Genomic DNA, 25,670 nt, shown 5'->3' with positions numbered 1-25,670 from the left:
GTTGTGCAAATGAAAAAGAGACTTCAGAGAGACTGTAATGTTGCATTTTAGAGTTTGTTAAAATTGTCATACCTAACAAACAGAAATTTCTACCCTGTTACATAGCTGTTTACCTGAAACGTATGTGTTGAACACAGTGATTTGAAGAGGCATAGAAGAAGTCTATGTCATTGAAATCCACACGATCTCTCGTGTTGTGTAGTCTGGATCACCCGTGTCACTGGGGAATGCCAGTAGACAGGAACCCTCTTGTTGCTCTGCTGCCCTAAACCAATACAGAATACTTTCAGATTCCTCTGACAACATGGAAAACCAGCAGTTTGCCTTCACCATTTATGGTTCCTGAGGAAAGCCTGTGAATGGTGCTCTTTGATGGAATGGAGAGCATATGAGTTTTTTCAGACCAGTCTCTTTGAAGAGACTTGTTTTGAGACAGGATCAGCATTACAGTTAATATGAATTGGTAACCCTCCTGACAGATTCAGTAGAAAGGACAAAAATTAATGACCTTGAGAACTGAAATATCCAGTCACAGCTTAAGGCAGTCTTATTGCATCAGTCTGAAGGCACGTTACTAGGGCAACCTGCAAGTGCCTGCATTGTCACTGTGCGTGTTCTCGTTCGTATGTACACGGGACTTAGTCTCCTCCAGCTCTGTCAGTTTGTCTTTTTTTCATGCATATTGAAACATAAATAACCATGTTGCACCTTATGACTGCAGTAATTTTTACATTTTCTCTTTTTTTCTTGTAGATCCTGAGATTTATTTCAGATTTTCTTGCTTTTCTGGTACTTTACAATTTTATCATACCTATTTCACTTTATGTGACTGTTGAGATGCAGAAATTTCTTGGATCTTTTTTTATTGGCTGGGATCTTGACCTCTATCATGAAGAAACAAACCAGAGAGCACAAGTAAATACTTCAGACCTCAATGAGGAATTGGGCCAGGTAGAGTAAAAAAATACATTGTTTGGGGTGATTTTGCCTTCTATTTTCTTCTTCTTTTTTAATAATAAAATCCATTGCTGCAGACTTTTTAATTGGTTGTGCTTTGATTTCTGATTAATTTAAAAATAAGCTGTAATTATCTGATGACAGAAATTAAAATTTTTACATGATCAAAAAAAGGTATGTAGTGAAGAGTGTGAGTCGAGATTTTTTTTTTTCTTCTAACAAATACATGCAACTCTAAGTCTGTGTTTTCTTTTATTTTACAAAAGGTAGAATATGTGTTTACAGACAAAACTGGTACATTAACTGAAAATGAGATGCAGTTTCGGGAGTGTTCCATTAATGGCATAAAATACCAAGAGGTCAATGGTAAACTAACTCCAGAGGGGTTTTCTGAAGATTCTCCAGATGGAAATAGACATAATTTGGTAAGACACATTTTTTTCCCACCATTAGGCATCCTAGATAGAAAGCGTTTTATTTCAGAGAAATAGTCTTCTAGCATTAGCTTTTTTTTTTTTAAATGGGAATTTCTGAATAGTTTGACGTTATTGCATGTTATTGAACAAACAATATTAAACACATTGAGATGTGATTATTTAACCTGGAATACTTGGCAGATTTTTAAGAACAGTTTTTTTTATTAAGTATGTTCAAAACTGGGTTGATAAATGAATGTTACAAATAAAGTTTTTTTTCTTTCTTCTAGATGAAAGAGGAAGAACTCTTCTTGAAAGCAGTTTGTCTTTGTCATACAGTGCAGGTCAATGCAGATCAAACAGATAGTGCTGATGGTCCCTGGCATGCCAATGGAATAATATCACCGTTAGAGTATTATGCTTCTTCACCAGATGAGAAAGCTTTAGTTGAAGCTGCAAGCCGGTGAGATGTACTGCCAAAACTATCTAGTGTAGAAATTGCCTACTAGGGCAGGCGATTCATAATAAAAGCAACCTTAAAAATTGCTCAGAAAGATGGTAAAGCCAGGGCCTGGCACTGTCAGTTTACTATGAAGACGTGCAAAAATAAACCACACAAAAACCCTAGGCATATCATAAAGTGACAGTTTAAAATATTTATGGAAATCCTTAAGAAATTATGAACCACAGTGGTCAAAGTATGTTGCTATTAAAATATTGGAGAAAGTGGGCATTTTTCATTTTCGCTAGAAATAGAGTGCAGTAGTGGGGTGTAGGAACCTCTCTCCTTTCCTTTTCCTTTCTTCTCTCACCCCACCCCCAACGATCAGTAGGCATTATGTCTATAAGTGATGATTTGATGTGTGTTTTCTTTTCCTTGTAGGGTTGGAGTAGTATTTACTGGAACTAGTGGGGACAGTATGGAAGTAAAAAGTCTTGGAAAACCAGAAAGGTATTCATTTTTATTCCTTGTTTCTTTTGAAGGACAGGAAAGTGAAGATTAACATAACATTCTCCTCTTAAACCTCTCTTGTCATAAGAAACCTCGCTTTTCCACAGCATGCTCTTTTTATTGCTTGTCCCTTGATGTCTTCCAAGTCAGCTTGCATCTTATTCCTTAGCAATTTTAAACTGAGATGCAAGATTTTTTTGTGAGTTACTCTGTGTCATTGTGTATTGTAACAGTTCACATCTTTGTGCGTTCCTCAAAGGTTGAGACCGTAGTAGAGTTGGAAAACTGCATTGCCTATTCAAGTCTTACAGTTTGTCCTTTAAGCTCTAAAAGTTTCCAGAGTCAGTCTCATGTATGCATAATGTAATTGCATATTTTAAACTTTCCCAAAATTAGTAGAAATATTATTAGCTGTGTATTTTCAGTATGTCATAGCATCTTTTATCCATTTGATCTTTTTCAGTTAGTTGGCAGTACTTTAAATATAAATGTCTAAAATTAATTTTCTAAACTATTGTTATAACAAAAAAATAGTCCAGCTATCAGGGAACGACAGTCTTTTTTGACTGTGTAGATTGTTTATAAGTGATAGAAACAAAATGTAGTTTTCAAAGTTGCGTGTGAAGCAATGATAGAAGGATACAGGAATAGGAAGGAGCTGATTGTAATCTCTAGATGTAAAGCTGGTGTTCAGGAAGCTATTCCTATTGGTAGAACCTTTTATTTTTATAGAATGGAATTAAATATATATAAAGTGATGAAAAGCAATCAATTGCACAAACACCGGTGACAGTGACTGTTGCTCAGCAGTGGTAGCATTACTTTTAGAGTTTCCGTAAAAAAATGACACTTTGGGGAAGGCTCTGCGGGGTAAGTTACGTATTTATAAGTAATTGTCTTTGGAAATTTATTTCTAAAAAAGTTTTCTTGCCCTTTCCTCTTGTATTAAAACACAAAATACAGGTATAAATTGCTTCATGTTTTGGAGTTTGATCCAAATCGCAGACGAATGAGTGTCATTGTAGAGAGTCCCTCCGGTAAGTGACCAGAAGTTGCACAAGCTGCAGCTGAGAACCTCTTAAATAGTATGTATTCTTAATTTCTGTTCTGTTTTGCTTTTTAGGGGAAAAGCTTTTGTTCACAAAGGGAGCAGAATCTTCCATTCTTCCTCGTAGTAAGAGTGGAGAAATAGACAAAACAAGGATACATGTGGATGAATTTGCTTTGGTAAGTGCAGATGCTTGCCCAGCTGATTGGGAGAAAATTCTTCCGGTATAAACTTTGTGACCTGAAGAGAACAAATTGCAGGTGACACCTTCTTGTTAGATCAGAATCTTGTCTACTCTGAATGTAGTCTTTTATTTTCTCACAGAAAGGACTAAGAACTTTGTGCATAGCCTACAGAAGATTCACACCTGAGGAGTATCAAGAAATTGGCAAACGCCTTCATGAGGCCAGGACTGCCTTACAACAACGGGAAGAAAGATTAGCAGATGTATTCAACTTCATAGAAAGGGATCTGGAATTACTTGGGGCTACAGGAGTAGAAGACAAGTATGCAAAGGAGTTTCTGATAACTACACTCAAAAACATAGCGAGTTTAGGATTTATAACTGAAATACGACATGTGCCATGAAAAACTGTCCTGCCACGACCAGACATTCTGCGCTGTTCTTGTTTAGTATGTTTAGCACCCTTTGAATTGAGGAGCATTCAAAACACGTCATACCAACTGATTTTACTTAGTAACAATGACATACAGTGTACTTCATCAGGAGAGATTTAATGTATGTGAAAGAATAATTGTAGTAAATATTTAGGGTAATGGCTGATTACTTGGGAGAACTTCTACACATAGCTCCTTTACAAAGCGTGTATTCTGTGAGTCAGAGGGTGTATTGTGCACTGGAGCGTACAGGTAGAGCACTTAGAAGCTTTTCGTGTACCACAGTAGGTAGTAATTGTTGTGGACTGTTCTAAACCTTCTCAAATGCAGCCATGGCGCCTAAACTAAATTAAGATATGCTTATTACAAATTTTTGATCACTTAGCAGGATTAACGTTCATTTTTTGTTACATAAGGCTTTCATTTTGTTGCTGGTAACAGAATGTTATCTGTCAGACTATGATTCTCTGAAAATACATACAACATTGGAAATGCAGTCTGAAATGATTGTGACAGTGGGGTTACAGGAGTAACAGGAGTTACTTGTTTTTGTAAAGTTTTTGATTGGTTATTGAAGATTTTTCTTGTTTCTAGACTGCAGGAGAAAGTCCAAGAAACTATAGAAGCACTCAGGCTGGCGGGTATCAAAGTGTGGGTACTCACTGGAGATAAACACGAAACGGCTGTTAGTGTCAGTTTATCATGTGGACACTTTCATAGAACCATGAACATCCTTGAGCTTGTGCAACACAAGTCAGACAGTACGTGTGCAGAACAACTGAGGCAGCTAGCCAAGAGGTAAAATAACCTGAGATGTCACTATCTCACTGATGATTTTAGCTTGATTTTCTTCTGTTTTCAATTTTTATGACAGTCTCTTTGAGGTATGTGCCGAACACATGAAGTTGCCTTTTAAAAAAATTGTTTAGTGATATAATAACAGACTTGAAGAAGCAGTCTGTCTAACAGGCTAACTTCTTTGTTTATTGTATGGGCAACCACATAGTGAGTCAAAACATTTAAATTTTTCCATCACGCTGTTACAAAGCTGACACTTCTGTCCCTGAATAGAATAAAGGAAGACCACGTTATCCAGCATGGACTGGTTGTGGATGGGACCAGCCTCTCTCTTGCACTCAGGGAACATGAAAAACTGTTCATGGAAGTTTGCAAAAACTGTTCTGCAGTGTTGTGCTGTCGCATGGCACCCCTTCAGAAAGCAAAGGTAAGTGAGAATATTATCAGGATTGTCAAGTATTTTTGTCATGCTTTGAGGTGGCAAGGATTTTTGGAACTGCTTTGTTTGTTTGCCTGACCTTTTTGTGTGACTTCTGAAACCTTGTTAAATTCAGTTGATCTAGAGTAGTTTGCTCAGAAGCTTCTATATGCATTTATGAAAACATGCAATTGGGTGGAGGAGAGAATCGCAATACTGCCACCGTGCAAGACTAATCTTTTATCAGTCGCTTGAGTGTTCTGTCAGGCAGTAGCTATCCTGATCTCCTGCAGGCTTATTGCATTGCCTGTTCCATCACTTCTCCAAAACAAAGACACTAAACTGAAAATTCATTAAGCTGTAGGGAAGAAATGTGCTTCTCTAAAGATTTAAAAAATACCCAAGTTTGAGGAGGAAGTAGAAGGGAAGGGAAGTTGAGGCCTAGTCTCCAGGGAAGGTTTACGTTAATGTTCTCTTCTAAGACCATTTTTCTTTCACGTTACTTCATTTTACTCAAATAGAGGTTAGATAAAATTCAAATTCAGATTTTGTGATTTGTTTTTTTTTACTTTAGAAAGCCGAGCCCTGAAAAGCTATCCTACTTACTTTTTCCTTTTGAAACTTTCTGTCTTCATGTTATGCTTCTCTTCTTCTTTTGACAAATACTCAATAGTATATCTTTATTACGGTAGTGCTTAATTTATTATACTTTTAGCTTACCTGTATTCTTTCACGGCTTTTTGCACGTATTTCCAGTAATACTAAACCTCTGAAAGGACACTGTTGCCCACTCTTATTTTTACACATTGTCAAAAAGAAAAGGAAAAAAGACCTTTTTACCTTAAAGCACTAGGAAGCCCTTATGTAAGGTACTAAATGTGTAAAAGAGGGCAGGCTGGTTTACTATAGCATGAGTGACCTGTTCTGAGGTCACTTTTCCTGCTTCCAGCATTTAGCTAGGTTTTTAATGCAGTCTTTAGAATCACATTATACAACTGTTCAGCTGTGTATAAAACTTAGTTAATACTAGTTTCAATAAAATGTTAAAATGAAATTGTCTGTAACTAATATGAGAAAACCAATTTGTTGAATGTGTCCACTTAGCATACACTTCTCTAGCTGGAATTTTTGCCATCCCCCTCTTTAAGGTGTAGTCATTTGTCTATGTTGTGTCCTTGTTCTTATTTTGTAATTTAACTTGATTTATAATGTGTTTTGTACTGCCAGATTTGGCAGATAGCAGCCAGTAATGCTTTCCTTAATTCTTATTCTGTCCAGCAGGTAATCTTCTTTATCTCCTGTGTTTTGTCATGAAGTACAGTAAAACCTAATTTTGATGGCAGTGACTTTTTCATTTTAAATACTGAAGTATGTAAATCACCGAGACAAATGCTGTATAATGTGGGAGGGAAGTGTATGGCAGTTTAGCCTTGCATTTGATTTTTTGCTGCAGGTACCCTTTTTTAAGATTTACTTTAAGGTTAACTGGAACTCAGCTTAGTATTTCCTGAATATTTTCTTTTAACTTTAGTTAATACATGGCTAGAAGTCTCACTGCTTATTTATGTATATTTTACGGCTCGGAAACCTTTTTAAACATCTTTCAAGTCAGTCATTCAGAGCTGCTGCTGATTGCTGCTGTTAAAATTTGCCAGAGAATTTGTCTTGACCTTTTCGCGTAGATGTTTGGCTGAATTACCACAGTCTTCGGTATCTCACGAGGACTGATCTGGGTGACATACTGCACCCTTGCTGGCTCTTCAAGGCTGCTTACTAAGATCTAATGCTAAATGTACTTGAAATAATTACCCCTTAGGAATGGGGAACCTTTAAACTTGAATATTAATACCTGCAATTAGGGAATGTTTTCCCACAATCGGGTGGATTTCTCTGAACTGTAGACTGTATTCAGTCACTGTTGTGTTCCTTGTGGGAAGCGAGTTACCGCTCCTGTGAATCAATGTACCGACACTGCCAGTTAGAACTCAATTATTTGAATACAGTTGTTTGTGTCTGCTTACATCAGGCAGTTGTTGCTCTGCTGATTATTTCCACTTGGGGTTTTCTGGACCTTCAGGGGGAAAATGCAGTGTTTTTTCATAGTTGAATGCTTTGGTTTTAGAAAGCCTTCTGGATCTGCATTCACACCTTTTACCTTTGCAACCCGTTCATGACTGAGTTAGTGAAGCCTTTACCTTTAGTTTGAGCTCTCTGCAAGGTTAATAAATTACTAATTCTCATTAACCAAAAGCCTCAGCTAACTTCTTTCTGTTTAGAATATTGTTGGCATTTACATTAAAGATCCATTTCCTTTCTGCATAGAGCAGGATATCATTGCTTGTTTGGGGATTGTAGAGCCTTGTATGTGAACAATTTTTTTCCTCTTTCTGGCTTATCTTTTTTGACTTTTCCAAATGAGAATACCCATTGGTGATAATGAAGTCTCTTTAAAAGGAAACAATTTTCCATAATAACAGCATGTATTGATCTTTGAGCTAATACATTGGGTTTTTTTCAGATTCCTCTTTTACACTGATCAATTCTATTAATTGAAAATGTGAAGAATCTGGGCATGTCTGCCAAAGGACTTTAAATCTAGATTGCTCCCTAAGTAAATTTTCAGTTCCAACTTTTACTTGTCTCTTTTGTAAGATGAAGCACCAAATTAAGAGTTGTAAAAACATCTAAGTAAGAATAGCAAAATAAGGCAGGCATAATGTTTAAATAGGGCTTGTGCCCCAAAGCAAGCAGCTTTTCTAAAGGAGCAATGCATTTGTGCATGTGATGTGCAAAAAAAAGTTTTTTACACAAGCGTGCACATTCATAAAACAAATTAATTATATTTACAGGTAGGTACTAAGATACTTGGGAATTAGTGGCATGATTTGTAGGTGGGCTGTCTAATCTGAAAAAATTCTGCCCTTTTTTTTTTCTCCTGCAGGTAGTGCGACTGTTAAAAACGTCTCCAGAGAAACCTATAACATTAGCAATTGGTGATGGTGCTAATGATGTGAGCATGATACAAGAAGCACATGTTGGCATAGGTAACTTTCTTTTGTCAGAAGAGACAAAGGCAAATAAGATGGAAATTTTAGTAGATATTAAAACAGATGAAGTTCTAATGTTTTTGGACCTGTGAATGACAGGGTGTTTATCAGAGTCATCTGTTGTAGCAGACTTTTAGCGAAATCTAAAATTTAAGGCTGTTTGCTTTCAGATGTCTTAGGTTTGTTGTGTAGTCTGCTAAGAATCAGAGATCCTGTTTAAATGCTGCCTTAAGAACAGCAAAGATTCTCTGTAACTAGAATGTCAGAAGTACTCTGCTTAGGATATTGGAAGTGGTAATCTTAACTATAGGCACTGTCAGATTCTAAGTTCTTGGGTAAACTAACTTGATGTTTAAAACTTTCTCTGTACTAAACTGCCTCTGTTTGTACCATATCTGTATCACTGTAGAAACGCTATTTGTGTCTAGTTTGTCTTTGAGGAGAAGGCTTTCATTACATCTCGAGAGAGACTGTTATTCTCAGCTAAGCTTGGTTGTTTTCTTTGTTTATACCGTTTTCTGTTATCTGGCTAGGACCTTCTTCAGACTTTCTTCTGCTGTGTTATGTAACCGAGTACAAAACAAAACACACCAAAAAAAACCCAACAAAAAACCCCACCCAAAAAACCAACACAAAGTGTCTGGTTTTCAGGAATCCTGGGCCACTTTTCTTCTGTAAAAGACCGTTTTGTATTCTCTGTGTATGCTTAGGCTAATCATAATAATAGTTTTTAGAAATAAATTTGTGCTCAGCTGTGACGAGTGACAAGCATTGTCAGCCCATCAGATTCAGTAAACTACTGTTGTAAGAACAGCATTTCTTTTATTCTGCTGTTGAGTCATATATTATTCCCAGAAAGTACTCTTAAGAAAAACCTCTTTTAAGTAAAACATACTAAGTAAATTTATAACTGATGTTGGATTGCTAATGTTTTTGCTTGGTTTAGGAGTTATTTTTTTTTAATTGAATCAGCATCAAATGAGCAGTTCCCTTAGTTCTAAGTGTCAGGAATAATGCCTTCTTTTGGAACTGAAAGATGCTGAAGTCTTTATAACCTTGAAGTGCAGAAGAGTAGCTTCAGGTGTATGTTGTTGGGTATTTTAAACCTTAATTTTTATAAGGTTTAATCTGTTTTCTTTCCTAAATATTACAGGAATCATGGGTAAGGAAGGAAGACAAGCTGTAAGAAACAGTGACTATGCAATAGCACGGTTTAAATTCCTCTCCAAGTTGCTTTTTGTTCATGGGCACTTTTACTATATTAGAATAGCAACCCTTGTACAGTACTTTTTTTATAAGGTAAGTCTTCAAAGAGTGCCAGTAAGTTAATGGAAAAATGTGTAATCTTTTCCCAGCATGAAATTTATTTCAGATGTAAGATTTTTGTTGGGAACAGGTTAAATATCTTTGTTCAAACATGTTTTCTAGGCTTTTTTGTAATGTTTCACAACCAAATGCTGTAGTTTAACTGTGAAATTGTTTAGTACTTGCACCTAGAAGTAGTTTTTAAATACCACACTGAGTTTCTGGAGGCTGAGAGGCAGACATGTTTGCTCTATGAAAGCAGTATTACTACCTTGAAATTAAAGAGTTTCTTTAGCAAGATGTATAAGTATCACGGGTTTTTTTGATTAATTTAATATGAACCAAATCCATTCATCTTTCTTAAAGGAAGAGGAGCACAGGAGATAGCTGAGGGAGGGAAGGGCCTACAGAAAGTGTGTAGGGAGAGAGCGTGCTCTTTGCTAGCAGGCTCACCTTAAGAAAACTTAACAGTCCCAGCCTTGACTTAAGAAATCCTCAGGTGAAAGCTGCAAGGAAATTAAGCACCAGGGACTGAGTTATCTCTGGGTACCTGCCTGGGAGCTGTGGGCAGGGAGCAGCAAGGGTGAGCTTAAGCAGGATGTTAGAGAGAGCAGTGGGGGCATGCCACTCCTTTTTTTCTTTTTTTCCTTGATCATCAGTTTTGATAAGAAGTCAGAATTCACTATCTTAAAGGAAATTCAGAGATTCTAGCAGTGGCCATGAAACCACTTCTTATCTTTTGTTGTTTGCTTTCATTTAAAGATAACAGCATGGTGTTAGGTTTTGGTTTCTGTTTTGTCTGCTCCCATGCAAAAAGTTGTGTGTGCAGGGCACAGGCTTTCTTCAGTGAAGTGTGGAAACTATTTTGCAAAGAAATTCTTAAAAAGAAAATGAGGGGGAAATGGATGGATTTTCTCCTCCTTTAATACTGCTTGTACTCCCATAATGAGATGTTTCTGTTAAGCACATTTAAGTTTATATTTTTTCCAGTTTGTTGTCCCAAAGCACGAACAAAATACGCCCTTGAGCAGAGCATAATGCTTCATTTTGCCAAGTAAAATGCTGAAATGCTTTATTCTCTCCCTGTGTATTTATACCAGCTTGTAAGAGTTAACAGTTTCTTTTAGGGTTGTGAGGCCTGTACTGAGGATTAACTGTTTTGTTCACTTTTCATTTTTCAGAATGTGTGCTTTATTACACCACAATTTTTATATCAGTTCTTCTGTTTGTTTTCACAACAAGTAAGTATTGGATGCCTTCTGTCTTGGTAGATGTGTATGAAACACTCGGAGTAAATAACTAAAAAAATGGGAAAGAACTACACAGGAACAGCACAGATTTTACACTTAATAAATATCCAGCTTTATTTTCCGAATTTGATAGCTTGATGTTGCTCGATGGTTATGTGATTATAGCTTTTTTTCTAACTAGTAAATTCACATAATTAATGATCTGTTGCTGCTATTAGTGTGCTTATAAATTTTAATAAACAACTTTTTTCTTTACAAGACTGAAAATAATTTTTTTCTATTTTCAGACGCTCTATGACAGTGTATACCTGACTTTGTACAATATTTGTTTCACTTCCTTGCCTGTTCTCATATACAGTCTTTTTGAACAGCATGTGCATCCGCATGTATTACAGAGTAAACCTGTGCTCTATCGGTATGTATATCTTCAATATGTTGTCATAGTAGCACATAATTTAGAAAAACAGTGGCCTATGCAGAAGTCTGAACTTGCTATTATGTGTTCGTACAGTATTTTGATCTGTAACTTCTGCAGTTTTTGGTAATTATCTTGAAGAACTGCAGCTACATAGTTTTCATCCTAAAAGTTAGTACTAAGTATTATAAGAGAAGCATCTTTTTATGTCAGTTGTGTTAAGACTGGAAGAGAATTGAGCACTTGGCCAGCTTACATGATTGGCAGCCTTTTCCTCCATTACATGTAGGAGGAGAAGATCAGTCAGACACACAAATGAAAAACTAGAACACTGTGGTTAGGGGAATCACCACAAAAAATGCTTTACAAAGAGGGGAAGTGATTTACTGTAGAAGTAGATGGTCCTCCCAGTGGTAGCGTATTGCACTGCATACTGCTTTATGGAGAAAAAAAAGTACGTATTTTTGTAAAAAAGAGATGTCTCTTAGATGCTTCTCATTTCCTAAAGGTCTTTCAAGCAAAGCAAGGGGCAAGTATCATAAGATGTGGCTTTTTCTTCCTCTTGCAACTCCACCTCTAGGGAGAAGAGTTCTAGTTAGTGACATTCTGAATTTGACCCATTAAGGAGAACCTTGCCACTGGTGATCCCTTTGGTAAAGCAGAGGCAAATCATAAGAGCTCAGAGTTCTTTTTTTGCCCATGATTTATGTATTTTTTTCGTATGTCAGCGTTCATTAAATGTTTTTTGGTGCAGTTGAAAGCCATTTTTATTCAAAGCAGTAGCTGTCATGCAATGTGAATAGCTGATGGGTTATATAAAGACTATCTAAAATCCAAAATCTCTTTTATTTCTCCAGAGACATCAGTAAAAATGCCCATCTGGGGTTTAAACCATTTCTTTACTGGACCATCTTGGGCTTCTTTCATGCATTTGTTTTCTTTTATGGCTCGTATCTTCTAATGGGAGAAGACACTTCTCTGCTGGGAAATGGCCAGGTACAATAGCATAAGAATTATTCTGTCACTATATTTTTGCTGATACTTCTTTTCTTTTTTTTTTTTAACATCCTCTTGTCTCAGAAAAATGTAATATTTTTTACTTTTGTGAACTACTTAATTACCAAAGATGCTTTGAAAATATTCATGTGCGCTATCAACAGTAACATTTCTTAGTGTGGAAAGCTGTAAGACGTTGTCAGAAAGTGTATGTCCATGAAGAACATATCTTTCAAGAAAATAAATGTATTATGGTTGTCTTCAACTTTGTTTTATTTTGTGTACTGGTGTTGTCAAAATCGTACATCATAACTTCAGTATATGAGAATTTATATTCATTCATTCAGAACTCAAAATGAGTTGGACTTAATTGCAGTGTCAAACGGTGGCTTCTCTTTAGCATCTGTTAGAAAGTTAGGCTTAAATCTGAAAGTTGCCAAAAGTCTTAAAGCTTCTTCTGAAGATGTATTATTTCAATTACTCAGAAATTTTAAAGAGTATGTGGTGCAAGCTGCTTTAACTTTTATTCAGTGCATGTTTTAAGGACAGTAACTTAATGAAATCGTCAAATACTAATTTGACACTTTCTGTTTTAAAGAAATTGAAGTTCACAGGAAAAATCATACACAAAAAACTCTATAAAGGTTGGATGAAACCATTACAAGCCCACTTTCTCAATTTTTTCCTGAGTCAGTTAACCCAATTTAGAGTAATCAGATACTGATTTCTTTCCTCATAAAACTATTATGGGTAGTGATACCAAAACACATTTGCTTCCCTCATGCCGTTCCTACTACTGATACGAAGTGCTTGCTGATTTTCATGTAGGGCTTGGTAGAGTTGCAAGTTATGGCACAAGCTACAAAAATAGCATCATGTTGTATTCACAGTGGTCACCCGGTTGATAGGGAATGGGCATGAGCTCAAGAAGTTTAGCCAAAAAAAAGGATTTCCGTATAATGATGTACAGACAGTGGCCAGAATTGTCTTGAGTGACTAAAATCAGAAAGCATGTGAACTGGTGGTGGGTGGCATCCCTGAAGGGAAAGGAGCAGTAAAGGGGGAGTGGTGCAGCTGGCGGCAGTACCCATTTCATAATGAGATGTTTGATAAGATCATTAACGTAGTTATGCTTGAGACTAAAATGTCTCTTACAACTGAGGTATGTGTGTGCCCTCTCTTGTTACTTGTTACAAGCTATGTGACTTTGAAGTTCTTGTAAATTGGTAAAGGATCTTTGGTGCTCTTCTAATGAAGTAATTTTACACTATGGATCCAGTGCATTTTCTCTGCATCTGTCTTAGTTGTCAAAACACCTCACTTCAGAATTGCTTAGTAAATGTCCACAAGGCAGGAACAGGCTTTTCATTGTATTTAGTGGTAGATGTTTAGTTTGGGGAACGGATTATATTCTATAAATCAAGACCACTGTGCTGATTTAGACTTGGTGGAGAAAGTTCTTTTACTGGTTTCTTGTATAAATTAACCTCAAGATTTTTTAAAAATATACTTTATGAATGAGCATACTAGAAGTAAATCTTTCAGATGCCCTTTGACTTCTCATGCTTTCTGTGATGGTGACTTAAAAAAAAAAGTCTTAGCGTTTATTTGGAGTTACTCTTTCTCTCTCATGTGTTTGCTGAAAGATGGTTATTGGAACTGGTAAACTGTGTGTTGCAGTGAAATACCTGCTGTGCATAAAGTATATTGCAAATCTAATGTGTGCCTGAAAAAGCCAAAGTTAAGGACAAGAAAAACTTGTGTATTGCTGAGTGCTTTTTCATAAGAAGTCCTCAAGAAGTGATCACTTTGTACGAATGTGTGATACAGGGTAGTGTTAGTGCAAGACCTCACATTTTCATTCCAAGTTCTCAGTTTGGAGCAAAGCAGAATAGAAGATATTGTAAATAATCTGTTAATGCTGGTGGCTTGTCAGGTTTACCTCAACACATTGTGCAACAACTTGATCTTTTAGTTCTTTTTTCTCCCCCCTTTTTCATGCTGTGCATGTCGTCAGATATTGAAACCTAACAGGCAAATGGTAAGAGTTTAGAAGAGGAGGAGATACAAAATATTGTATCTGTTACTTCACAGGATTAGAAGATGCAGCATCCACAGTGTATATGTGTTCAAAAATATAATGGTGGCAAGAATCCATTTGTGTGTTGCATTCTAACTCTGTGGCCATTGAGAACAGTGTTAGCAAAGACACTTTCTTTCACGGGTCACTCAGGAGCAGTAGTCTAATTTTACTTCAGGATTATTATTGGAGCAGTTAACAGCAAGCACGTTGCTTTGTTAAACTTTGCTGTCCATGTGAAAAGTAAATAGAAGGCTTCAGAAGACATGTTATAGCTAAGATGCTTGAAATTATCAGTAAAGCCAGGCTTATGGCTGCCTCAGTTTTGTACCCTGTGTAAAGATGAGTAAAGCAGTTGTGAGATCTGTCATCAGGCTGTTGGGATTTTTTTTGTCAGAGCTCTGTAACAAGGACTACAATGTGCGAATCCCAGTTCCATGCCTCTGTGCTGTACTAACAAATCAACTCTAGGATGACTTTGATTGCCTGTCTGCATGTGGTACCTTTCTCCTTGCTTGCTTAGTTTGCTACCAGTAAATAAGGAGTTGAGGTTGTGATCATTGTTCAGTATGTCAGTGGCAAAAGTAACTGTGAAACAGCAGCGTCTTCAGTTACAGCACCCAGACTGCTTACAGGAGCAGAGCAGTTGGACCTGTTGTAGAACGGCAGCGTCTGAGTAGCATGTGTGTAGATAGATGACAAACTCAGCATCCCTGCTTGATTGTCAGAGCTGAGATTTTATTGTTGTAGAACTTGTTCAGAGTTTTGATAGTTTAATTTACATAGGCAAGAGAATACAAAACTGACGGATACAGTGTTTTAGAACTGAAGCTTGATTTTGTTTGTATTAGCCTTGAAACAAAGTGTCTTCGTTAGAATTTTCTTTGAAAAAAATACAATGGCGCCATTATTTTTGAATTTTAAAACTGTGCTTGGGGTAAAAAGTGAACTTTCAGGTGATGCTGCATGTTAAAAATGATCTGGAAATGTTCAAACTCAAAGTGCTCTGCACTTATGTTAATGAATACCTTCCACCCAGAACTTGCGTTCTGTTGGGGGGGTATACTTAACTGATCAAATGGGTATCTTCATTTTCGTATCATTTCATGTTACTGTTTTGGACTTTCTTCGTATTCATGTAGCCTTTGTGGTGATATGTTCTGAACCAAGAAGGAAGGAAGATGACTTGTGGGTTGTGAATTTTGCTCTTATAAGCTCTGGTTTTTTTTCTAGTAGTCTGTGTTCTATCCTACTTGCTTTTTCATGATATTAGTTGTCACAAGCTTATGTCCACAGACTTGTTTCATTAGTGTAGCTGACCTGAGAAGAATCTTAACTTACCGTGAATGCTCTTAACTGGTGTTTCTTTTTTTCCTTCCATGATCTTTGCTGAACCATTTTCTTAGATGTTTGGAAACTGGACATTTGGTACTTTGGTCTTCACCGTTATGGTTATAACTGTTACGATGAAGGTATGATGTTAAACTTACTACTCTCTGTGTTTGGATATATAGGCAAATATGAAATAGAGCAATAATTTAAAATTGATTCAAAAGGTGTATGGAAGTAATTGATTCTTGAGGATTCCAGGTAAGTGTTTTTTGTGTTTGGTTTCAATGGTGGTTAAAGTTTTTTGTTGTAGTTTTTGGGTGTTACAACGATATTCAATACTTAATTCTTGGAATTAATTAATGGAAGTTCTCGAAGTATGTTCAGACTGGTATTTATAAATCTCCGTGAAGTGGGGGGAAAAAGGAAGTTCATTGAAGTTATCTTTGTTTTAGATGGCACTAGAAACTCACTTCTGGACATGGATAAACCATTTTGTTACTTGGGGATCCATTGTATTTTATTTCATATTCTCCTTGTTTTATGGGGGAATTATCTGGTAAGTGATTTCCTTCCCCGCCCCCCCTCTATAGCACATATGATAGATGAAGCTATGAAAACACACTGAAGTACTATGTTCTACAGTCTTCCTCTGAATTTTGTGACAGGTGTTGGAAAATAAATTTTTAAATATAGAGCGGCTGCTTGCTTTTGGTGGTTCTTTTAGAAATTTTGAGCAATGCTACTAAGCTGTCCTGTGCTCAAAGACAGGCATTACTTGTCTCTGACAGCCTGTGACTATAAAGGCATTTTTGTTTCTAAAAAGTAGATATGTTCCCTAAGATGCTATATAATAGGTAAATGTTTGCAACAGAAATGAAGGTGCTGGGGTTTGCATCAGTAAAGTGATTCAGAGCAGCCTTGGAGGGACAGGATAGTGATTGATTTCCTGCAACACAATTTAAAACTAAAACAGAACATTTCCCTCCAAAGATTGGTACCCTACTTCCCCAGAGTTTCTTCGTGGGTCAGGTCCAACACATTGCTAGACTACTTCATGCACACCATGCAGTTGTAACTGCATCCTAAGAGACTTGCTGCTTGATGTAAAATAAGATACACTTGAGCCTGCCTGTGCTTTCTAGAAGTTCCTTTTAGTAATTGCCACTTCTTTTAACTTTTCAGGCCATTTTTACATACCCAGGACATGTACTTTGTGTTTGTTCAACTGTTGTCAAGTGGTTCTGCTTGGTTTGCCATAATCCTCATAGTAGTTGCTTGTTTGTTTATTGATGTTGTGAAGAAAGTGCTGTACAGACATCTACAACCAACAAGTACTGAAAAAGCTCAGGTAATGTTATGCTTTTGTACCCAACCTGATAATAGCTTAAGGAACGATTTTTCTGAAATCTGTCTTGTAAACTAAATACTTTCCTGTGGTATTTAATTATCCTCTTTAATTGTTGTCATGTTTAATGCGTAGAAGTGTTCTCATTTCAAAACATAATAGTTAATTTAAAATTACAAAAATGAGGACACCATTTTACAAAGAAATTATATTTAACTGATAAGGGGGTCACTCAGTCTTTTGCATCTCAGCTTGCAATGGTATGAGAATATCATACTGCGCATTTTTGTACTGCTTTAAAGATGGTAACATTCTCACTTTTGTCTAGGTATTAGAAGCTCTGTCTTCAACTAATTGACACTGAATATTTCTTAAAATGGGATGAAAACAATTTTAAAAACTAGTAGGACTTGTCTTAATTAGTATTTCTTGATTATATCATATGCTATGTATTTGATTGTTGATTATGTAATTAAAGGTAATGATCCATGTGGCGTTGTCATAAATTCATAGAAGAGGTCTAAAGATATGCTGTGATCATAGAATCTCCCTTTTGCCTGACACAGGCTACAAAAACTCCTTGAAATCACTCTGTTGAAATTAGGCTGTCTTTTACGTAAATGTCTCATCTATGTTGGAGTGTTTTCTTCTTTTTAGTGACAGTTATGAAGAAGTCATCCAACAGTCACCCAACTGTTCTAATAGTTACTGTCTCTGGTTTCATTTTTCAGCATTTTATCTTTTTATACTTTTTCTGCTAAACTGAAAAGCCTTCTATTAACAGGTGTTTGTTTTAGTCACGGTTTGTGATCAAGTTAATTTTCTACTGATAAGTAGAGCGGACTTGCATCTCTTGTCAAAAAGGTTATTTTCCAGTCTTTTAATCATTCTTGTGTTTCTCCTATAATCTTCACCATTCCTCAATCTCATCTTGAATTTTGGATTTCACCAGTGAACACAGTATTCCAGCACAGCATTCATCATTACCAAGTATGGGAATAATGAATCCCCCAGCTGTATTCAGTTAACAAAATAGTATATGTTCATAACTTCTTATCTTCTGCATCTTTTTCTCATCTGCAAGTGATTATGTTGGTTTCTTCCAGTTAATTGATGAGAGGTCAAGTAGCATAGGGCCAAGAAGAAGTGAAAGTGATCAAGAATCCAGTTGACAAAGATACCTGGTATGCAGTTATGTTCTGCCACCTGTTAGCAGGTTTTAGTGCATTTGTGTGCCATAATGATTTTGTGGTGTCCTAGTTGCGAAATCCAAATTACACTGAGCGATGTGCCATACAGAACTCTTAACTACGTTACATCAGTACTGTTACCTTCAGCATCTAGGCTTGGAATTACTTTGATGTAAGTGCATGTTGATTTACTGAAATTACACTACCCTTCTAATTTGTGTGTTACAAATCCATGTGAATCATTCTCTTAATTTGGCTAGGATCAACATGCCAACAAACCTATTGCTAGCCAAAATGCCCCATTAGTCCCTTCTCAAAACTGGAATATTAGCTGCTTTTTCTGGTCTTGGAATTTAGTAGCTAAAAGCCAAGGTAAATAACTACGGCTTTCAGAAGACTGTTCAACTAGACCTGATAAGCCTCTTGATTGAATGTTAGTGCACTTTTGGGATTAAAGAGTCTTGATTTAGGAAGAGTTAGGCAATGATACTTTTTTTGTTTTTCCTTCAAAGACTAGTGGCAATATTTATTGAACTGTTCCCTTTTCCTTCCTTCCTGTACATCCTGTACATCAGCTGTTTCTGTTTGGCACAGTGTACTGGTATGGTTTTTGAGGTTTCTCATGTTCCCAAAGTGCTTGAATTAAAAACAAAAAAGCCTGCATGATTTTTCCCTAGCTTAATCTGTATGCTTCTTGTTGCATTCTCTTCCTTTCTGAATCGATTTTAAAGAATTTCAGCGTTCAGTTTGCTTCCGTTATGGTTGTGTCCTCAAGGACACAGTTGGACTTGTTATTTTTAAGAAGGAATCTTGATGAATGCCTTTTAACAACTTTCCTGTGGCTATAGCTGGATTCATAGCCATGGGGTTTTTGCTTTGTGCATCTGTTAGTCAGCTGCCCCCCTGCCCCGCTTATTCCCATTATACTTTACCATTTGACAGTGTCAGCATTAGGGTTTGTTTACTAAAACACTTTTTTTCTGAAAACACTTAGTTGCTGATACTGCGAAGGCGAGGTATCTAAAATCAGATTTGACTAGAAAGGCTTCGGCAGCCTTTCAGTGGTTTCTCTGTGTCTGGTGGTGAAATCATAGTTAAAAATGTACTTGCAAAAAGAAAGCTCCCTTTTGTTCCTTTTCTTGATGTTTAATCTGTTGAGATTTTCCCACTCTTACTCTTAATGGGATAATCAGCTCCAATGAATTTCATCGGCTGCTCTTGGATTGAGAAAGTAGACATAAATGAAGATGAACAGATGACCAACTTGCCACATTTATTGTCAAGAAGTAACAGAATGCTTCTTTCATTATTATGTCTCATTAGATTTGTTTAAAAAAATTCTAGTAAATATTTTTCTTTCAGTTTCAAAGCAGAGCAAGGACTCCGAATTTCAGATAGAATGAGTTTGGAGAATGTCTTTGTCCTAAATGCTAAGGAATTTTCTGTGGAAGTCATTGAAAGAGTGAAACTTTGTATGTGCCCTTTTAAATGCGTTTCTTGTAGTGTAGGTACACCCTCTGTATAATGAATCTTTTAAATTATTTTTAATTGTAGGACTAAATTAGTGTATTTGCCTATTGGAGGAAAGAAAAACCTTAGTTTACAGTTACCAAGTTTTTATCAAGTCAAGATAAATTGTTACGTGAACCGGTCAGTGATTTTTAAATCAGAGTTAGTTAGGTTGTTTGTTTCTGTCCACCATCATTTAAATTCTGAAATATTCCCAGGAGCAGTGGGCAAAACACAGGTTTCTCAACTGAAAATGTTTGCTTGTATTGTTTTAATTTTTCAGAAACTTAAGAGCACACAAGTTGTGCAAGTAGCCCAACTTAGTGCTCTGAATTCATTGTATGTGTAGGCTTCTACCTCACACAGTATATAAGGAACTTGAGTTTATATCTCTTATTCGGTGTAAGGTTATAGCATCAACAGTCAGTCTGTCTCTCATCAGTTAGATGTTACATGTAGCTAAGTTATTCGTGAGATAGCAAAGAAATTTAACTGGTGTGAGAGAGAAACACTTAAGAAATTCTGCTAATAAACTTTAAAATATAAATATTGTTGTGTCACAACAAATTAAAAAACCCCTCTGTTCCATTTTGGGAAGTCAGTATATGAAAAATTTGACAGACAAGTATGAGTTGAGTCTTATAAAGGGATGAATTTGTTTAACTTTACCTTTCTTAATGCACTTAAGGTGTATGCGTGTAATTTGTGTGTGTGTGTTCCAAGATTTTTTTTGCTGGCCTTGAAGAAAATGCATTCTGTTGTGTTTGACTTAGGTTCGTTGCCCTGCAGTAGCTTCTGGGTCATTTCTGACTTCAGGCCTGATACAGAATCGTATGGGAGGAAGTGGACAGTAACGTAAATCTGAATCAAAATGTAAATTTTGGGGTAAAAAAAAAATTTTGGGGTAAAACAGCACTATTGAGGGGAGAAGGTAATACTGAATAAAGATGACTGGTGAAGCATAGATGTAAAAGTGTGTAGGCCTTTTTTCTCAGTGTGAAAGTTAAGGTACACGTAAGAATGGTCCTACCAAACAGTAGCTGGCCGTGATGATCCCAGGAGCTGCCCTGAAGGTACCAGGCTTGTGTTCTGTATATGGTGTGTATTCCACTTAAATAACAATGTCTTGTCCTGTGTCTTTCTCTTAGAAAATTACTGCTGCTACTTACTGACATGTATGTTCCATCCCTTCTCTGTCCAATTGTAGATGTACTCCAACAGAGTTGCTTTAAGTGACGAGTTCATCGCACTGCAGCCATTGTCCAGGGCAAGGAATCAGCTGAGCAAAATTAGGTAGAGTAGGAGGGACAGTTCCTCATCAACTCTTATGCATGCTGAAGGTGAACTAACCAGTGCTGAGAGAGATGGGAAGAGGCATGAATGTTAGTGGGTTGAGAGGGCAATACCTCTAGTGCAGATATATTCAGTTTGGTTATTTCTTGGCTTTGCTCTGTGGTTTTGAGCCAAATGCTTCTCCTAAGTAGCATGTATTGGACGTGCTTTTTTTAGGAAAAAACATCCCTAGCATGATGCTCAACTTTCAGAATACAGATTTAGCTCTTCTTGCATCCATTGTTAAATAATCACAGTTTCTAGCATGATTATAATGCTTTTAATTTCTTTATGATCAAAATAACAGTGCTGTTTGCATGTTGGATAATTTCAGCTCCCTGAGGCTGTGACAGGAAGGTCCATGTCTTTCAGGCAGCGATTTCTTGCAAGTTGTTTGCCCATTTTAATTTGCTTTCACGTGTGTTGAAAGCGCAGAAAATGCTTTTAAGTTTGGGTTGTACATACACTTGTGCGGCTAAGGCTTTTTGTGTTTGTTCTGTGCATCTATAAACTGAGTGTTGTTTGTTTTCAATGTGTATAGTTACATATTCCTAAAGGCATTTGGCTACAAAGTCCTAGAAAATTGTTCAAAAAAATAGCAAAGCATACATGTGTCTGTGATAGGTGAACCATTATGATTCTGAAACTCTTGAAATGCGTTAAATTCAGTACGTGAAATCCTTTCAAATGCTGATTCTCTTTTGTAAGACGAAAACATTCTTATGCATCAATGATGTCTCAACCTGTTTGATGTTTTATCCCACCCTTATCTATTGCTGTATTTTGTAACAAGAATTTAATGCAATGACCTGATTACTTTCAAATATTTTTTTTTAGGTGACTGTTGTTTAAATACATGCAAATAGGTGCTAGCAGAACCAACTAACTGTATTTTGGGGGGTTAATTGCTGTTTAACTGAGGAAAAGTGGGAGACAGGAAGCTGACATTGTCAACTATTAGCAGAAAGTTAAGTGGTTAATTGAAATGGGTGATACAAGTCCTTTTAAGAGAGGGGTGGGTGGAGAAAAAGCTTTGTATTTCCTCTGGGAGCACGCTATGCCTTTGCAAGGCAAAACTTGAAATGGCTGTTATGTTTAGCTGTTAGTTGTCCCAGTGTGAAACATAACCATCTTAGATTTCCAAACATCCCAGGGAGGTAGCGGTGGGATGATTTTGGTTTGTTTGGTTTTTAAATTCAGTGCTTACTAGCTTAAAAACAGGCAAACTGCAATATACCTCTTGAATTTTAGTAAACTTAGCAACATTGCAGTTTCCTGTGCAAAAGCTTGTACAAGTTAGCTTTTAAAATTCTTGGTTTATCCGTGCCATGTAAATAAGTTACATTTTTAAAACTCTGGATAAATATGTTTCCAGTAAATCTCTGTTTTCTCACTGCATTATTAAAGTGAATTACGTGGTGCATGATATCTACACCAAAGATTTCATTACAAAAGATTCCGTTAAACTTTCCAAAACTGAACACATTTTAAGGGTTATGCAACTGGAGGGTGAAAGAAGAATAAAGCTGTCTAGGAATGTAGCACTGTAGTTACTAAAATACTAAAAACAGGAGAACACTTGCTAACTTTGAGGGGATTTTCTTCATATTACACTTAGGGAAAGGGTTGAAAAAATGGGAAAGTTATTTTGTCTGAGTAACAAATGATTATGCAAATCCAATTCTCGTGTATGTCAGAACTTTTACGCTTGAATATCTAATAGTAAGGTACCTGAAATAAAAGCACAGAGTGCCTTACACTGTGCAGTTGAAGTTGTAAAGTGCAACAAGAAAGAAACAAGGACTTTGGTTTCTCTAGTTCTTCATTTGAACAAAGTTGGGAAGCTATCCTATGGATGCTTACCTAAAACAATAAAAAGGAAAATAAGTTTGCAGATGGAAACTACTCACTTCACTATACTAAATAACAAAGAATTTGGAGTGAAGACCATGGGTTAGTTTTTGTGGTGGTCAGGGCAGCTGTTCTGCAAAAGCATAGAGCAGAGAAAGCAAGGAGAACTCTTAAGAACATGAAACAAAAGAGCTGCATGGTGAATGTAGATGGAAGCAGCTAATTCTGTCACGCCTCTTTTGTACATGCCCACCCAGTAGCTGCGTCCCTTGTGACTGCAGAATGCACGTGGATTGATGAACAACGCTGGCAGTTTTTTGTAGTTTACTAAATATATATTAAAACCCTTAGAAGAAGTGTATCACCAGGTTAAACTGAGTTACGTCTTGTGTTGCAAATGTGCTTACCGTTCTGTTGATACACAAAAAAATACCTTTGTGAATGTGAATTAAAAGACAAGTATGATGTTACAATAAATTGTTATGTCTATAGGCTTCACAGGGTGCAAAAAATGTTCCAAGTTTATATAAAGTACGTTTGTGATATATAGTTAAGAGTTTTGAGGTGGGTCTTTTAAGTGTCCGTGTCGTTCCTTTAGGTCAGAAATGCAGTCTTGTGTGTGCCTGTTAAACTCTCGCCTCTGAACTTTACTGTCACTTTTGTAACTTGGGATGATGAGGAATCAGGCAGCAGAGGTCAGGTGCAGGCTTTATGCTTATCTGGGGACTGACTGAATACTACTACTTTCCTCTGTAGCCATCTCTCCTGTTCTTGGAACATGTGAAATGTGCATTTTAGGGTACTAACTGGGCCCCATTGTATCTCACTTCAGTTTTTTCTTTGTAAACAAAGTTTTGTGTGTGTATGTATGTATATGTGTCTCTGTGCTTTATAGGAACTGTCACAAAACATGTGTGAGAAGTGTTGCTCAGATAGATGTTTTAATTCTACTAACTGATGGGATTAACTGTTTATAGAGGTTTTACCCTTGGACAGTGTGTTATGACTGTACATAATACTAGGGAAATGTAAAACACAAGTTTTTATTTACAGGGAAGGCTGTCAGTGCATAACATTATATCTGGGACTCTCATACTGTAGCATTTGCCATAGCACAGCCGAGACCCCGTGCTTTCCCCATCTGCAGGCCCGTAGGACTGTTGTTGCCTTGTTTTCCCTTCATCTCTGAACAGATCTGCTTTCTTCAGCTGTCTCCAGAACTCCAGACTCCTGGTCCTGGCTTTACGGCCTTCGTTACTTGTCTGAATTTTTTCCTGTAGTTACTGTTTCATAGAATTCCCCTCCTAAGAGCTTTCATATCTGATCCAGACCAGCTGTGTAGAAGCTGAGAACAGACAGGTTTCTGTTCCTTTTACAGCATATGTTTTCTGTAATTAAGATACAATTTCCAAAAAGATTAGTCAAGTGCAAACATGCATTCACACTAGTGAAGTATACCAGAACATCCTAATATACTAAACCTTGAACAAGGGAAATTTCTTCCTTTACAGGTTTGTATATTGCATTAGCATAGCTAATCCGTAGAATCTATTGCAGGAAGAGGGAATAAATGAGAGGAGAATAGAGTATTTCATATTTATGTTCTGTCACAAAAGTGCACGTACTTACTTACCTGAAGATACTTTTGCCTTAATGGCTTTGAAATAACAAAATAGTTTGGCAGTTGTGGGTTTATTTGATTGAAAGAGGTGAAGAGTACAAAAAGTAGACGACTTGAAAAAGTAACTGCCAGTGAAGTTGTTAGATGCCAACACTCTCTCTTTTTTTTTTTTTTTTTTTATATATATTTCTAAATCAAATTGTTTGGGGTTTTGGCATACGGTATATTAAGGGTTAAAGAAAGTGAGCTTTATAGTAGGGAGCAAGTTTTAATTTAATTGTAGAATAGTAACCATCTCACATATATTTTCTGAAATGCCTCTGTGGCATCAGACACATTGACAGCTAGGACCTGGGCTCAGGAGAATATGCTGTGGTGCTCTTTAACTTGATGTACAAGATTAAATACATTTTCTATTTAACAAAGTCCCACCCAGCTGTATATTTCAGTCTGATTAAATGTTTACTTGAAATGTCTGTCTTGTGGCATATAGAATACCCTGTAATAGGACAAGCAAACGGAAATGATCGTTTTCCCCTTTTGTAGTCTGTGGTGCGCAAAAAGACCGAACACTTCTGATACTTGTGCACTGATAAACCATGTTTGATCCACTGATTAATTTGAAAAAATTGCTTCTTTACTTTGTAAATATGCATTGTTCTCTCAAGAACAGATCTGTAAAATGAAAGTTCATTTAAAAATGGTAATTGTTTTAAAGCGATGCAAGCATGGTGCTTTATAAGATTTGTTGCTTTTCTGTCCTTCTAGATGGAAGAAGATAAGGGTTCAGTCAGCTCAGCATGTGACTTTGCTGAAAGCAGGCACAGAGGGGAGGACAATAGGCAACTGCTAGATCCATCTAGCCTACCCGACAGTTCTTACGTTCACTAGGTAGTACTCCCACTCTACCCTAATGTGTGTGTATACATATATTTATATATATCATATAGACAGTCATGGAGTCATCTCAAAAATACCCATATTTTTGGTATCTACAAGAAAATTTGCATCATATGTATGGGTTCCATTTTTTCTTATCAAGCTGAATCATTCTTTAATTCTGCACTTCAGTTGCTTTTTGATTTATTACATGAAATGGGCCATTATCATATAAAGTATTACGTTTATTGTGATCCAGATCTTACCTTCTGAAAATGTGTTACTTTATTTGCAGCCCAAATACCAATACT

At 36.6% G+C, this 25,670-nt stretch overlaps 1 protein-coding gene across 12 annotated transcripts in view; it reads left to right on the top strand.

The window, feature by feature from the left end:
- The window catches only part of ATP11B (ATPase phospholipid transporting 11B (putative)), a 71,175-nt gene that overhangs the window by 33,379 nt on the left and 12,126 nt on the right, over window positions 1-25,670 (top strand). For 5 of the 12 annotated variants that reach the window (XM_037406751.1, XM_037406760.1, XM_037406759.1 and 2 more), the window contains exons 12-29: window positions 754-951; window positions 1,224-1,382; window positions 1,664-1,836; window positions 2,257-2,325; window positions 3,289-3,362; window positions 3,449-3,552; window positions 3,698-3,879; window positions 4,586-4,789; window positions 5,063-5,216; window positions 8,149-8,251; window positions 9,408-9,553; window positions 10,741-10,800; window positions 11,097-11,224; window positions 12,082-12,220; window positions 14,238-14,261; window positions 15,707-15,772; window positions 16,085-16,188; window positions 16,815-16,980. In XM_037406751.1, coding sequence (XP_037262648.1) covers window positions 754-951; window positions 1,224-1,382; window positions 1,664-1,836; window positions 2,257-2,325; window positions 3,289-3,362; window positions 3,449-3,552; window positions 3,698-3,879; window positions 4,586-4,789; window positions 5,063-5,216; window positions 8,149-8,251; window positions 9,408-9,553; window positions 10,741-10,800; window positions 11,097-11,224; window positions 12,082-12,220; window positions 14,238-14,261; window positions 15,707-15,772; window positions 16,085-16,188; window positions 16,815-16,980 — 2,253 coding nt within the window. Of the gene's footprint in view, window positions 1-753; window positions 952-1,223; window positions 1,383-1,663; window positions 1,837-2,256; window positions 2,326-3,288; window positions 3,363-3,448; window positions 3,553-3,697; window positions 3,880-4,585; window positions 4,790-5,062; window positions 5,217-8,148; window positions 8,252-9,407; window positions 9,554-10,740; window positions 10,801-11,096; window positions 11,225-12,081; window positions 12,221-14,237; window positions 14,262-15,706; window positions 15,773-16,084; window positions 16,189-16,814; window positions 16,981-20,883; window positions 20,970-25,248; window positions 25,372-25,670 lie in introns of all 12 variants that reach the window. The other 7 variants (XR_005107257.1, XM_037406758.1, XM_037406756.1 and 4 more) reach the window with 3 other exon arrangements.

This window comes from Falco rusticolus, chromosome 13 (assembly GCF_015220075.1).
Source record: "Falco rusticolus isolate bFalRus1 chromosome 13, bFalRus1.pri, whole genome shotgun sequence".
In the NCBI taxonomy this organism is placed as follows: domain Eukaryota; kingdom Metazoa; phylum Chordata; class Aves; order Falconiformes; family Falconidae; genus Falco; species Falco rusticolus.
The sequence above is the reverse complement of the archived record's forward strand: the minus strand, read 5'-3'. Positions and strand labels throughout refer to the sequence as shown.